Source organism: Cercospora beticola, chromosome 1 (assembly GCF_033473495.1).
Source record: "Cercospora beticola chromosome 1, complete sequence".
Classification (NCBI taxonomy): domain Eukaryota; kingdom Fungi; phylum Ascomycota; class Dothideomycetes; order Mycosphaerellales; family Mycosphaerellaceae; genus Cercospora; species Cercospora beticola.
The window spans coordinates 4141161-4156216 of NC_088935.1; the positions used below are offsets into that span (position 1 = coordinate 4141161).

General features: G+C 52.9%; 7 protein-coding genes across 7 annotated transcripts; 4 read left to right on the plus strand and 3 right to left on the minus strand.

The window, feature by feature from the left end:
- Nucleotides 1–69: 69 nt before the first annotated feature.
- On the minus strand, nt 70–1341 carry RHO25_001651 (uncharacterized protein; the record flags this gene model as incomplete). The annotated part of the gene is made up of 1 exon (XM_023594261.2): nt 70–1341. One exon carries the CDS (start codon nt 1339–1341, stop codon nt 70–72), a length of 1272 nt encoding a protein of 423 aa, XP_023459800.2.
- A 902-nt stretch (nt 1342–2243) lies between these two features.
- On the plus strand, nt 2244–2816 carry RHO25_001652 (uncharacterized protein; the record flags this gene model as incomplete). Its single annotated transcript, XM_023594262.2, has 1 exon — nt 2244–2816. One exon carries the CDS (start codon nt 2244–2246, stop codon nt 2814–2816), a length of 573 nt encoding a protein of 190 aa, XP_023459801.2.
- Nucleotides 2817–3339: 523 nt separating this feature from the next.
- RHO25_001653 (uncharacterized protein) lies at nt 3340–4791 on the minus strand (the record flags this gene model as incomplete). Its single annotated transcript, XM_023594263.2, has 1 exon — nt 3340–4791. One exon carries the CDS (start codon nt 4789–4791, stop codon nt 3340–3342), a length of 1452 nt encoding a protein of 483 aa, XP_023459802.1.
- A 521-nt stretch (nt 4792–5312) lies between these two features.
- RHO25_001654 (uncharacterized protein) lies at nt 5313–8891 on the plus strand (the record flags this gene model as incomplete). Its single annotated transcript, XM_023594264.2, has 1 exon — nt 5313–8891. The coding sequence occupies one exon, from the start codon at nt 5313–5315 to the stop codon at nt 8889–8891; it is 3579 nt and encodes a 1192-aa protein (XP_023459803.2).
- Nucleotides 8892–9532: 641 nt separating this feature from the next.
- ERG9 (bifunctional farnesyl-diphosphate farnesyltransferase/squalene synthase) lies at nt 9533–11052 on the plus strand (the record flags this gene model as incomplete). The annotated part of the gene is made up of 2 exons (XM_023594265.2): nt 9533–10843; nt 10897–11052. 2 exons carry the CDS (start codon nt 9533–9535, stop codon nt 11050–11052), a joined length of 1467 nt encoding a protein of 488 aa, XP_023459804.1.
- Nucleotides 11053–12239: 1187 nt separating this feature from the next.
- Nucleotides 12240–13115, plus strand: RHO25_001656 (uncharacterized protein; the record flags this gene model as incomplete). The annotated part of the gene is made up of 1 exon (XM_023594266.1): nt 12240–13115. One exon carries the CDS (start codon nt 12240–12242, stop codon nt 13113–13115), a length of 876 nt encoding a protein of 291 aa, XP_023459805.1.
- Nucleotides 13116–13631: 516 nt separating this feature from the next.
- Nucleotides 13632–14034, minus strand: RHO25_001657 (uncharacterized protein; the record flags this gene model as incomplete). The annotated part of the gene is made up of 2 exons (XM_023594267.2): nt 13632–13834; nt 13887–14034. 2 exons carry the CDS (start codon nt 14032–14034, stop codon nt 13632–13634), a joined length of 351 nt encoding a protein of 116 aa, XP_023459796.1.
- Nucleotides 14035–15056: the final 1022 nt, after the last annotated feature.

Consider the following 15056-nt stretch of genomic DNA (forward strand, 5'->3'; position numbering starts at 1 on the left):
GAGTAATTCATGGCGCTTCCGCCGACCGAACGCTGCACAGATTATCCGCGAGGACGAGCGACTGTGTCTCTATTGGATGTACTTCTTCAAGCCTCGAAGACGCTCCTTCGCCTGCTCGAGGACATCATCGTTCTTGCAGACCGCGAACCGTAACCAGTCCTCCACAATATGAGCGTTCGCATCGGTGAAGAACTCAGTCGGCGGAATAGCCGCTACTCCCAGCTCTTTGATGAGGAACCAGCAGAGCTTGAAATCTCGAGGGCGGTTTGCAACATGCGGCGGGAAGCCGTAGTCTTCGGGCAGCTTAACCTTGCTAAGGTTGACCAGCACAAAGTATCCTCCTTCTGGATCAGAATATGGCAAATCAAGCTCTTTGAAGACTTCCGTCAAGCGATCCACTTTGCTCTTCATTTCCTTCTTACTCTCCTCCCAGAAGTTGTGCTCGTTTGCTTGCTCGAATGCGGCAGCTGTGGCTTCTTGGAGCGGACTGACGCTGCTGTAACAGATTCTGGTGTGTGCTGCCGAGACGTATTTAATCAAATGCTCTGGTCCAATGAGGTAGCCTACTCGCCACCCTGTCGCGTAGAAGAGCTTGCCCGCTGAGCCGACAGTCAAAGTCAACTTTGCAATTTCTGGCGAAAGTGTGGCCATCCGAGTGAAGGGTACGTAGTACAGCGCATCATACACTTCATCAGACAAAATGATGATGTTGTGCTTTACGCAGATATCCCCAATAGCCTGCAACTCTTCCTTACTGAAGACCTTGCCGATTGGATTGTGTGGAGTGTTGATAACCACCATTCTTGTTCGATCTGTGATCGCTGCTTCGAATTCCTTGACGTCCAACGTCCACTCGCCCGCACTCGTGCTCTTTGTAGCGCCGTCCTTTGGTGGATGTAAGGGCACATAGACGACCTTGCCACCCGGCATCTCAATGTTGGAAATGTATTGATCGAAGTAAGGCTCGAAAACAATCGCTTCATCCCCTGGCTCGAGGAAACCCATGAAAGCCGACAGCATGCCCTCGTTCGCTCCAGTCGTGATTGTGACCTCTTTCATTGGATCCAGTTGACGTCCAAAGTAGGGCGAGTAGGCGTCAGCGATTGCTTTTCGTAGACGTGGTCGCCCTGCGGTGGGAGAGTATTGATTGCATTCGACCTTGTCCAATGCTTCCTTCGCGGCATCGAGACAGAACTTGGGAGGATTGTACCCGAAGAAGCCTTGTCCCATGTTGACTACTGGCTTTTCTGATTGCCCTGCCGCTTCGTTGACGATACTCCAGACATCCTGCCTCGTGCCCGCAACCCGACTCGCGGGCTTGAATGGATCGCCTTTGACCATGGCTGTTGCTGCGAATGTGCGAGAGTGGGGTAGGAGTTGGGGTCGGGATTGCGATCTGGTGAGACTCTCAGTCAGGCGGCGAGCAGGAGTAGAGCGCGAGAATTTCGAAAGTGCCTGCTGCATTGTCAACAACAGCAACGAGAGTCATCTTTCCAACAGCTTTGGAGCTGTCGCCGAGATCGCATTGGCCGTCTGACGTGCTTCGTTCGGGATATGAGCCAAGGCTCGGTCCGTAGCTTTTCCTCGATCTTGCCTTTCTCAACAACGATCGTCATGCACGTCTACAAAGTAAAGCATATTGCTTCTTTGATGTTCATCAATGGCATTTGACCAACGGCATGAGAACTACTTGCGCCTACTGGAGCGTGAGCCATTAGGATGAGCTTGCGTGGGGAAACGACACACAGACCATCCTCAAGCTGGTCTCAGACGCAGTGACTCTGCGAAATGTCTCATCCCTTCTCTACGGGCGTATCTTCGCCTTGATTTTCAGCACCAATCGTGACTCTGTCAACAAGTCCTATCTCCGAGGCTCCCGCAGCCACCAGATAAACTACCCGTCTGGCTCGATTCTACTAATCGGCTTCGCTGCCCATGACGAAGTAAGCGCAGAATGCTAACGTGACGTACTGCATCTTGTATGGCAAAGTCGTAATCGTGCTCTGTGCGCTCTGCCAGGGCACCGTATACACCTCAGCTGGCGGCCGGCGTGCACGGCATTTCTTCCCACTGCCTTCCTAGAACTTACCCAAGAAAGGAACACCAACCCTACATAAAGTGCGACAAGTCACCATATTTCGACAGAAATTAAATCGCGGAGAGAAATGGCAGATCAAGATATTTGTACACCACGAATGTCGGCACTTTCGCCCTTCCTGAATCTGCCGGGCGAATTGCGCAACATGATTTACGACACCATCGCCTCAGACACCGAACAACTAGTCATCCGAAACGGCAAAATTGTCGACCACCCTCTAGCACAAGTCAACAGACAAATCCGGGAAGAATTTGGCCCGATCTTTCTCGGGACTTTCTCATTATCGTCAAACAGTAACGCGTCAACAAAGCGTTTCACTCCCGACAAGATTATTTGGCAACTCCAAAACTTCAATTTTGCCGAATCAATTCAAGTCCTCGAACGCTGCCTCGTAACTCCAACCACAAAATTTGATATCCAGGTCAGAGTAACGAAACAGCTACATCGAGACGACTGGAAGAAGTTGTGGCCATGGGTACAATTTTGCGACACGTTGATGCCGAAAGCGGAATTCCAAGGGAAGACTTTGGCCACGAAATATGAGGTGACGTTGGAATGTAAGGCTTGTAATCCTTATGCGGCGAGTCATGAGTTGTATGTGGAGACATTACCGTATATTCTCAAAGGAGCTGGAGGGCCGCATGGGATGTTTTCGGGATATGAGGAGATTGCGAAGATTCGATACGCATTGAAAGATGCGGGGAGTAAGATGGCTTAATGGGAAATTTCAGCTTGCCTGGTTTGACAGGATGAGCGAGGTTTAGCCCATGGGTGGCACGCCTGCAACGGTTTTCGTTCCGATCGCGACGGTGAAGGGCGAGAAACGATCAGAATTGGATGGAAGACACATAATATGGGAGTCACGCGGCCGAAAAACAGCACGCCACGCAAGACTTGGCAGAATCCGTTCGAGGGATCACCAGGAAGTCTGCTACGAGCGTGACTTGATCAGAAAGTAGCCAAGTGACTGCTAAACGTGCCCAGGTAACAGCTCAGCGGCTCAATCTGCTGCGAGGCTCCGCCGATTTCACAGAAACATAAGCTTAATTTAATGGAACTTCTAATAGAAACTCTCACGTCAAATCTGGCAATGCAGAGAAGATGCGTTCGGATTGGTGCATAGTAGCATAGCTATGCGTCCGCTATGAGACGTACAAGATGTACGCAGACCACTTTGCACATACATACTCTCCTCTAAAGCAGGTCCAGATCGAAAGACCTGCTGCCGACCTGTCAACCCATCAAGATACGGTCAGGGCACTGATAGCGCCATTGCTCAATACCTCGAAGGTCAGGCCGGGAAAGTTATGCAGCTTGCTGTTATCAATGAAGCTCTCACTTCCAGTACCTTCCACCAAATCCGTATCGGTATCGGGCAAGAAGAAGCTACTGTCGCTCGGTGAACCGCCCCATGTTCGGTTGATGACTTTGCCTCTTCCCATTTCCGATTCGGGCCAGACACCTCGAAATGCTTGCATGAGATCCGGCTGAATTTCTTCGAATGTGTGCTCGGATGTGAGAACGCTGCTGGCTCCTCGGAGTGATAATTGCCACCGTAATCTTCGATGCCGGTTGAAGGCATATGAGCCGGGAATGTTGCCGTGCATGACCACCTTCAGAACTACCAGGTGTGGACTTGACGACAGTGGTGTTCGTGGCAAGTGGGACAGCTCTTCCGGGAACGAGACTTGGTCATTGTAAGGTCCCACCAGAATGTCCACACCGTGTCTGAAGTAGCTCCAAAAGGTCTCTCTCCCAGCTCGCTCTGCTGCATCGTCCTCGGTATCGCCTGAATCGAAGTCTGTGTCGTACGTGTCAGTGCCAGTCGAGGAATAGCTGGATGGAGGAGTTGGATGCGCTCTCCCATTCGTTCGCGATGTACTGCGTGGCCTCGGGTGTGCAGATGGTTCGATCGCCGGTTGCATATCCCGCTTATGATAACCGTCTGGTGGACCAAGTTCAGTGAGAAGGTCTTGCGGTGTTGTGCGGCCCAACGTGATGTCGAAAGAAGACGCCGGAGCACGTCTTAGCAGCTCGATCTTTCCAGCACCACTAATGACAGCAGCTTCAACCTCAGCAGGCAGCATGTCGCGTGGTTGAGAGACGATGGCACTTGTTCGTGGCCCCTCAGGCGGCTTCACAAACAGCGTCTCCCGTGCTTCAGGCCAGCTGTTGCCCTCGAACACGGCCATGAACGTTGCAGATGAGGCAGCATGCGAGCCAAGTAGAGATACATGGTCCTTATCTGGCGCCCATGCGGAGTGCTGCAGCGGAAATGTAAAGGCAACACCTGGCCACGAGAGAGTATATGTCCCAGCTTTGCCGGTCCTGGGTGGCAGATATTCACCCGGATACGAAGCGCCGAAGAGCTGGTAGATACGCTTAAAGGTAGCCGTCGAGCCTTCTTTGACCAGTTCACTGCCCTTGTACGCCACTCTTGCTTTGTCAAAATCCATGACCTCGATCAAGCGTAAACGCTGGTCGCAGCCGTCAAACCGAAGACGGAGGCCATTCTCAGGCAGAGACACCACAGTTGGGGTAAGGAGGGGTGCCAACTGAGAGAAAGACAGGTCGATCTTGGGGTAGCGCGTGATGTCGTCTTTGAGCGTGGTGAGGACCTCGTGGAGAGAGGAGCCGAGAGCCATGAAGCCCAGGCTATGGCCAGGCACAACGGAGATAGTGTCGCCCGCCATCCTTGCAGACGTCTACGGTGAGAAGTGAGGTCTATGCTGGCTGAAGGGTAAAGGGTCGTCGGAGCAGTGAAAGGCGGTCATGCTGTTGCGACCACATGCCTGCGGCGGGACCCAGGTCATGTGGAAGCCATGGCGGGCAGCGTCGATCGGCGTGGTGGGGGAGTTGCAGGATGGAGCGGCACTTTCAATTCAGCTCACTGATGCTTCTGCTTCAGTGTCCAGGACTCCAGCAGTCTGTGGACAGTATTGTTGAGAGAAAGGACGCGCTGGTGGAGGTGCCTGGACGAGCTCGTGCAGCATGGTGAGGCCGATGACGCAGCGCGGCTTAACGAAGTGCCGACGCAGGGACAGCCGGTCGGTCGGAGCTTCCTCGAAGTAAATAAACAAACCAGGATGGGCTGCATATGCGCCTGTCACACCCAAGCCCGTTATCAGTCGCCATATCAACACACACAGCAGCGCCAGCAATGGCATCTTTTGGCTCTGGCAGAGGGGCGAGCCAGACGCGCAAAGTGCCCACCATGCGCCCAGGACTCGGTCGCCCGGGCGTAAACCGAGCTGCGACAGCGACACCCATCATGAACGGCCGGATATCGCCAGCAGAGAGTATCGCGTCGTCGCGGAATAGGACTCCCAAACGGAAAGCGCCTGCTGGACCGGAACCCGAGTCTGGAGAAGAGACGAACATCAATGTGGTGGTACGGTGTCGAGGGAGGAATGACAGGGAAGTCAAGGAGAACAGCGGCGTCGTGGTATCAACCGATGGCATCAAGGGCAAGAAGGTGGAATTGTCGATGGGACCAAGCGCGTTGAGCAATAAGGCATATCAGTTTGACAAGGTGTTTTCGCCCGCCTCTGACCAGGGCATGGTGTTTGAGGAAGTGGTGGCTCCCATTCTGGACGAAGTGCTCAATGGCTTCAACTGCACAATTTTCGCATATGGACAGACAGGCACGGGCAAAACATATACCATGTCGGGCGACATCAGCGACACCCTTCCCATACCTGAAGCAGCCGGTATCATCCCACGAGTACTGCATACATTGTTCGCGAAACTGGGCGACGAATCGGAGAAGATTGAGCATAGCGTGAAATGCTCATTCATTGAACTATATAATGAGGAATTGCGCGATCTGCTTGCAGCCGACGATCACACAAAGCTGAAGATATTCGATGAAGCCAACAAGAATGGGAGGACTACAACCATGGTACAGGGCATGGAGGAGACACACATCAAGACTGCCTCGAAAGGCATTAAATTGCTGCGAGATGGTAGCCACAAGAGACAAGTCGCAGCAACAAAGTGCAACGATCTGTCGTCGCGTTCTCACACCGTCTTTACAATTACAGTATACCAGAAGCGCACGTCCGATACTGGAGAAGACTTCGTGTGCTCTGGAAAGCTGAATCTGGTGGACTTGGCTGGATCCGAAAACATTCAGCGTTCTGGTGCAGAAAACAAACGTGCAGCCGAGGCTGGCTTGATCAACAAATCTCTGCTCACATTGGGGCGTGTCATCAACGCGCTGGTCGACAAGAGCAGCCATATTCCATATCGAGAGTCGAAGCTCACGCGTCTACTACAAGACTCTCTCGGTGGCAAGACCAAGACCTGCATCATTGCGACCTTGTCCCCAGCAAAGAGCAATCTTGAGGAGACGATCAGTACTCTGGACTATGCTTTCCGCGCAAAGAATATTCGCAACAAACCACAAGTCAACCAAATGATGTCAAAGAAGACGCTGCTTAGGGAGTGGACTTCTGAGATCGAGAAGCTCAAGTCGGAGCTCATAGCCACAAGACAGCGAAACGGTGTCTACCTCACCGCCGAAGCGTACGAAGACATTACAGCCGAGTCAGAGTCGCGGAGAATTTTGAGCGAAGAGCAACGCGACAAAATCGAGACTATGGAAGTAAATCTGCGCAATAAAGTTAACGAGCTATTTCTACTTACCAGTAACTTCCAAACCTTGAAGAAGAGCAATGAGGAGACCAAGACGATCCTGGACAGCACGAAGGGCGTGCTCGCTAAGACTGAGCTTGTACTGGAGCACACAAAGACCGTTCTGGCTGAAGAAGAGATGCTCCGAAAAGCCCATGAAGAGACCGAGGAGAGACTGGCTGAGGTTGGGGGAGATCTTTTGGGAACACTGGAAACGACCACGACCCATGTCGATAAGCTGCACTCGAAACTTCGAAGACGGTCTGATCTCCAGGATGTGAATCGAACCCGATGGGCAGACTCTCAAGGCCAGGTATCGACTGCAACGATGGGCGTCGAAGAGCGCATCGAGGTAGTTCGTGCGCAGCAAGAGTGTCTGATCGCTGCATTATCTGGCCGCATGCAGTCGTTCGTATCTGACGAAATGCAAGAGCTGAAATCGTCAAAGGAGTTCTTGCAACAGAAGGCGGCTGCTTTTGAGGCGTCACAAGCAGAAGTGGACGCCCAGACAAGCAAGTCGCGAGATGACATGAACGAAGTGTTGCACGAAATTGGCACACTTCGTGAGGACGTGAAAGACAAGGTCGGTGCCGGGCTGAACGACATGTCCTCTGCTGCACAACGCATTAGTGAAGGCATCGCTACCGAACTCGACGCCTTCCATGGCCAATTGCAAGACTCTTATGTGACACTTGGACGAGACTTCAAGACGTTGTTTGACGACCTCATCCGTCGCATGAACGAACAGCAGGCAGAAGCTCAACGTTTACGTCAAGAAATACTAGAGGCGAATGCAAGTTTTGTCGAGGCCAGTCATTCGTCGCAAGATCATCTCAGGCAAGCTGTAGAAAAAGAGCGCGAGGTTGCGGCTAAAGAGCGCGAGACTTTGCTGACGCAAATTGGATCGCTGATCAACAACTCTGCCGCAGCACAAGAGTCGCGAATGGCTGGGTACCTTGAGAGTGCTAACAAGCGCATCAAGACATCCGCCGACGAGTATGCCGTCGTGCAGCAGACTTATGGCAATGGCATGGATTCTTGGAGCAGGAGTGGCCAGGAGCTGATCGATTCATCTGTCCAAGCCCGAGAGACAATTAAGACCAAGCTCAAGACGGATTGGACCAATGCCAACGAGAATACGATCAAGATCACCGAGACCACGAAAGCAGTCCATGGCGAGACTGTTCGGATCGTGAATGGACAAATGGCTCAAATGGACAATCAGCTTGTTGCTTTGGACGAAATTGTGTCAAGAGTTCGTGCTCAGAATGAGGAGCACCACGATGCCCACACAGCCAGCCTGGGACAGCTTGCAAGCAACGTCCAAGAAAGCTATCGCAACATCGGCGAGCACTTCGAGACCTCCTACAATCGAACTCAAGCACTCGATATCGATATGCAGGATCGCGCTGAAGTTCTCGTTCAGACACTTCCTGCCCTGGCTGAAGAGGGAGAAGTGCGACAAGCGCTGCGCAGTCTTCGCGAGGAGAACAGCTCTGCTCAGCTGGCAGAGTACTCAATCACTGGCGAGACTCCTGCTCGGATGCAGTACATGTACCCAACTACTCTCCCTCGCACAGAGAGCCACGAAACTCTGCTCAACCGAATGCGCGGCATAGTGCCTCGAGATCCTCTCGCTTCGCCCCCGAAGTCGCCTAACAAGCGCTTTTCGCCATCGAAGATGAGGAACAGTCCTTCGAAGAGCAGTCCAAGCAAGCCCCAAGCCAGCCCAACAAAGATGACCAACGTCTTCACCGATACTCCGCCGGTCCTTACAGCTCCTGCCTCGGCATCTACTTCTCGACCTCAGACTGCAAGTTCGCTAAGTAGTGTGGCAAGTCTTCGAGAGCTAGATGCTAATGCACTGGCAAACACAGGATCAGCAACAGCAACTTTCACCATTAGCGAAGAGGGTGCTGATGAGGAGGAAAACATCGTTGGGGATGCTTGCAAGGTCCCCGAGCCAAGACTGAAGAGACACAAGACTGACAGTATTGTGCATCAACAGACCGATAGCAAGTTGCCGACCAAGCGTAGTGCGCGGATGACAGTGGCTGGAGGGGCGTTAGGGGTTGCGGAGAAGGAGAAAGAGAATTTCAACCTGAGCGCCAGCGTTGGCCCAATTGGGAGGCGACTAAGGAGCCGTGGGAGCGATTAAGTATGTGATCAGCTGTACAGTGAAGATGTGCTGTTGTACAGAATGGCAGCGTAGTATTTAATGTTATCAGCGGAGAAGTGTCTCGCGGCACTGGACATTAGCTGCCGTAGGAATTGCAGCAGAGATGGTACGATCATCGCCTCCCTCACTATTATTTATCAATTTATCGTGCCACCGCATACCAAGAATGTCGCAAAACGATGGATCGTACAACGTGCTGCTCTCTTTCAGTAGTCCACAAAGTGAATCATGGCAAGTGAAAGCACAGGCAATGATGTTTGCGGAGCCGAAGTGGAATAAGATTAGGGCCCCCATGGCAAAAAGTCAGGCCATTTCTTCTCCTCATCCAGGGTCCACCCCATGCCCACACCGACGACAGAACCATTGGTGTTTGTCCAATTAGTCGCATCCTTCGCCTGAAGCAGCTCTCGACCACTACTATCTCGTACGTTTGTCACTTGCTTAGAAAAGTGAGGTGGTGTAGCGCAGCAGGAACTCCGCACACCCTGTGGCCAGAACGACACGGACTTGACGATCCAGCTGCGCTCCTACCTTGTCCCGTTTAGCAATAGCGAAAAACCTCAAACCACTTCCGACCAACTTCTTCTCGACCAACACGACACACAATACAATCGCCCAACATGCCTTCCGCCAAAACCGTCGCGTACTACCTCTTTCACCTCCAAGAACTCCGTGCCATCATCCAATGGAAGACCTGGCACAATCCCGTCCACGAACGTGATGAGTCCAAAGAGTCCGCCAACCTCAAAGAGTGCTTCCGTTTCCTCAACCTCACCTCCCGCTCCTTCGCCGCTGTGATCCAAGAGCTGCATCCCGAACTCCTCGTTCCCGTCTGCCTTTTCTACCTCATCCTCCGCGGTCTCGATACCATCGAAGACGATATGACGATTCCTATCGAGCGCAAAGAACCTCTGCTCAGAAAGTTTGATGAGTTCATTGAGGACGAAGCCTGGACGTTTGATGGCAATGGGCCGAATGAGAAGGATCGAGAGCTTTTGGTCAAGTTCGATGTTGTGGCTAAGGAGTTCAACAAGCAGAAGGCAGAGTACAAGGCCATCATCAGGGACATCACCAAGAAGATGGGAAATGGCATGGCGGACTATGCGAAAAATGCGGATCACAATGCGAACGGAGTCAAGACAATCAAGGACTATGAGCTGTACTGCCATTACGTTGCGGGACTGGTGGGAGAGGGTTTGACGAGATTGTTCGTGGAAGCGAAACTCGCGAACCCGGTGCTGTTACAGCGACCTGAGTTGATGGAGAGTATGGGACAATTTTTGCAGCAGACGAACATTATTCGTGATATTCGAGAGGATCATGAGGATAAGAGATATTTCTGGCCCAAGGAGGTTTGGTCGAAACATGTGGAGAAGTTCTCGGATCTGTTCGAGCCGCAGAATCGGGAGAAGGCCTTGGCCTGTAGTAGTGAGATGGTGTTGTTGGCGCTGAAGAGGGCGGATGAGTGCTTGTTCTACATGGCTGGAGTGAAGGAGCAGAGTGTGTTCAACTTCGTTGCGATTCCCCAGACGATGGCCATTGCGACGCTGGAGCTGTGCTTCCAGAACCCAGACATTTTCGAGAGGAACGTCAAGATCACGAAGGGCTCGGCGTGTGAGTTGATGATGCAAAGCACACAGAATCTGCAACTGGTTTGCGAGGTCTTCCGACGATTTGCGAGGAAAATCCACAGGAAGAATAACCCTAGCGATCCGAACTTCTTGGAGATCAGCGTCGCATGCGGGAAGATCGAGAAGTTCATTGAGACGATTTTCCCGACGCAGACGCCCAGGACTCTGCCAGCCGGCAGCACAGTGGTCGACTCAGCGGAGGAGGCGAGGAGAAAGGAGGAAGAGGCAGAGGCGAAGAAGGACGTCTTCTTCATGATCTTGGCCATCGTTGCTACATTAGGAGTGGTCTCGATCTGCATGGTAAGTTGATCTCTCTCGTTGGTACCGGACACAGCTAACAAACTGACTCGTAGATCGCTGCGGCGTGGTTCTTTGGTGCGCGATTCGATCTCGCATTCAAGTCACTCAAGGACGGAAATTTCTTCCCACCAAAAGGCAAGGATGCCGTCGAAAGCATCGCAAGCAAATACGAGAGTGCGACGACAGCCGCAGCCCATTCCGAGCTGTAGAGCTTTCAAAGAATGGGAGGTCGTCACTTCGTGCAATAACAACAAGGACTCCCTGCCTTTTGATCGAGATTTGAGGCCGCACCACAATGAACAGCGGGACGGTTTCCACCAGGACGCGCAGAGCATGCATAGGCTCGAACGGGGCTGTGTCGGCATAGCTCATCGCCGGCAGGATGCATGCATGACTTGGCATTTCCGGGCGTATGCATCAAGGCTGCATATGCATTCGCAGCATGATGGTGATCACAGCAAGGCAGAGCGACCACCAACGCAACGAGCTTACTTTATGTGCAGTACAGAACTAACTAATGGGAACACTTCACGACAGTTGGGCTTTCTCCAACAATGACAAGGCTTCCTATCGTCCGAGGTGTCACCTCTCGGCATGCAGCTTCGCTAATGTACACTGGAGCTTGCGTGGCAAGGCTGTATGCGAACAGCGTCAGTTTGCCTTGGAGGCACAAGAGGCTCTCGGATCTAAGCCCCCTGAGGCTAAGACTATCATTCAAGATCATGTGATGCTTTCCATACGAACGGCGGTCCAGTCTCTCGGGACAGCAGCATCTCTGGACTCCCACTTGCTTTGCTCTCTGCGTGGCTTAGCCTCTGCGAGATTTTGACATGGCGCTGCTGGCGCTTTAGGACTTCGCGAATCGTGAAATGCAGGGCAAGCGAGCGATTTTCTGACAACCGCGTGTGCCAGAGCCGCCGAACACGTTGTTCGTTTTGTATGGATCTTCTTTGCCTTGAGGATGCTTTTTTGCCGTGCCGTGCCGTGACGTTGCTTGTAGCATACATACATGTGGTGGGACTGCAAAAAGTGGCTAAACGAGATAGCCTCGTTTCGTGCATTGTTGTACTTATGTGATCGCCTAGATGGGGCTTGCAGAGGCGGGATGTGCCACGGGCTGGGCTGTGGGCTGGTAAGCGATAGGAAGGCCCGGCTTCTGGTTTCGTTTGATTGTTTGCCTTTATGCATGTGGTGCGGAGGGGTTGGGCGTTGGATATATACGTCGTGAATCTTGGTTGTGAAAATAGGGAGCTACTTCTTGTTGTTGCGAGCTGTTGGTTTTACTTCCTCTACTTCAACCACGAGTATTCAGAGGACTCTTTTGTCTAGTAGCTCCTCTTCACGACGACCGCATCAGTAATAAGCTGCTCTTCGTCTTCCATCACCGACAGGGAAGATGTTCGCCGCATCGACAACTACATCTTTCTCCCACTCAGGGACATTCGCGGACAATTCCCATTACAGTTATACCTACTCGTACACGTCCTACCAACCCTCACCAAGTCCAGCGACAATTCCTTACGATGCTTACTTCTCAGAACTGGCCAGCCGAGAACTCGGCCGCCAGATGCAACTCCCACTCCCGTACGGCAGTATGAACGACTCTTTGTCTTCTTTCCACGAGAGCGTCAAAGCAGTCCCTCGATACCTCCCCGATAGAACAGGACCGAGGATCGAACTTCTCGGAGACATCAACGAAGACAGGATCGAAGAGTTGTCCATGAAGCCAAAATCCTCATACACAGGAAAATCAAGGCGTGACAGCGCAGTATCAATTGCGTCTTCGTCGGCTTCCTCGAGGACGTTGAAGCCTTCCACTCAACAACAACAACAACGTCGCAAAGTGGCAAGCAGAGCGAACACTTATCCGCTTCCTCTGCCTTTGCCTCCGATTCCACAACCCATGCATTCGAAGAATAATTCTCCTTCTTCTGATACAAGTACGTCTGCGAAGCGGTCTTCGAAGCGGCAACAGCAAGATTGGGCGCTTGTTCAGTATCCTACTATGCCGTCAGCGCGACGAAGTGAAGTTGCTCCGGAGGATTCTATTTCGCAGGTTTCGTCGAGTGGGAGGAGGTCGAGTGCTGGCTCTCGATATCAGTATGTGCCGCCGGAGGAGAGGAGGGGAAGGACGAGGACGAGGGGTGAGACGTGGGAGAGTGTGGTCAGTGGATGTCAACAGCAGCAGCAGCCACCGCCGTCGATGATGATGATGCAGCAACCTGTTCCGAGTGGGAAATTTGAGACGAGGGTTATTACGCCCTGGGACTGAGATAGGGTGTTTGGTGGAGGAAATATTCAGCGCAAGCCAGGAGTTTGTTATTCTTCCATACACTAGGATGATCCAGTCATCTGCAAGTCCTACATGTTAAACGCACCTGGCGTCTTTTGCAGTAGTTTCCAGACAAATTCTTTCTCAAACCGTTGAACAAAGCAATCCGCAATCCTCTGAGCTGGGTAGGGGTTGTTCCAAGACAAAAAAGCACAAGTCGCAATAGGGCGTCAGTCATGCTCGATGCTGCGCTTCCTGGGGGTATCTCAAACAGTGCCTTCCGTACAATCGTCGTTCATCAGTTGTTCGTTAATGTTTTCGTGCATGTCTCTAGCGAGTGTCAGTCTCATTTTGTGGATCGAATGAAGAAGGACATTGCCGTGACCCACCTGCCAAGTGCCTGTACAAAAGAAAAGGGAGAGCTCCAAGTGCACCGAGAGATGTCGATCACTCGAGTAGTGTTGGTGTTGGTGGGTGTCGGTCGAGTCAATCTGGTCTTAAGACGAGATGCGCTCGTCAACCAGAACGGTTCGAAGCGCCGGTGCCACCACTGCGTGGCGGCTGGCGACCAGCTGGAGTCTGCGGACCGGCGCCCTTGACCTCAGCGACCTTCTCGCGGAAAGGCTGGCGGCACATTGGGCAACGGCCCTGAGAGGACTCGGACTGGAGCCAGACGGCGATGCAGTGCATGTGGAAGCAATGCTTGCACTCGCCGATCACTAGTTAAGGTGTCAGTCGTTGATCAATGCGCCCTCGAGTTGAAGGACTTACTGATGGGGCACTCGTCGCCTGGATACTTGCACTTGGAGCAGGTACCTTCGAAGTCGACCCGACAGATGCCGCAGTCCTTGTCGGAGCCTGGCGGCAGGTCCCACTTCCACGAGGCCACGGCGGTGTAGGACTTGATATTGACCTTCATCTTTGCGAATCGTGAAGGAATGGAGGGCGGTGGCTGTGCTGGGCGGTGATGTGAGGGGATGCGAGTGGAGAGGAGAGGAAAGCGCGAGAAGTAGCTAGAAAAGAGCGACTGAGGGTGAGGTGAGGGAGGGTTCGCGACAGGTGAGGTTTCGTGGATTGCGGGTTTGCTCGAAGCCGTTGGTGTCAAGTGTGTGAATGGCGATCGTGCAGCACGCTACCGGACGCGCTCGGATTGCATGTGGGCTTTGGCTTTGTGAGAGCTCTGGACGTACCTCATTATTCTGCTCCGACTAACCTAGCCTAACTAGCCAGCAACCTACATCATCTGCGCGAGCAACACAGCGTACATTATTGTGCAACACCCTCCACCACTGGCTCGTCCTGCTCCACGTGTGCGTTGAGCGAGAAAGTTGCCAGCCAAACGACGTCGACGCTTCGACACATTCACCACCAACACTGCACGACGCAACTTCGACAACGCCCGAGAACGCTCGCCTGGGCATCGACACCACCGCCGCTCGCTCGCGCCTGCTTCTACACGCTCCAACCGACCGGCATCGACGTTGCACTCTCGCGTGCGTGACGTTGCCAGCGCTGCATCATCCTCGTTGCTCCGCACCTATTCCCGCGTCCCGCCTCGAAAAATCATCGCCATCGACGCCCCCGCAGCTCCTCCATCGAACACATCTTCTCGCGTTCATGGTCACCACTCCACCTCTGCACCACTGCTCCCTTGACCGGTAAGGAGAAGATAACCTCCGCCGAGCGCTGCCAGACGCCGGCGCGGCGAAACTGCGCATTGCAGGACCGCGTTCTCCGCGGCGCCTGGCGCTATGGGAAAGATCAAGAAGGTCGCTACTGAGCGGCATACCTCGACACTTTCACCTTTCGTGAAAGATTTCGTGAAGCAGTCGATAGAGATCCCTCTTTATCAACTGCCAGCAAAGCTCGATGAGTTTCCACAACACTGGCCGCTACCTCGAGGCGACCTGTACCACTGGATTGCGTTGTTGGACCGCTTCG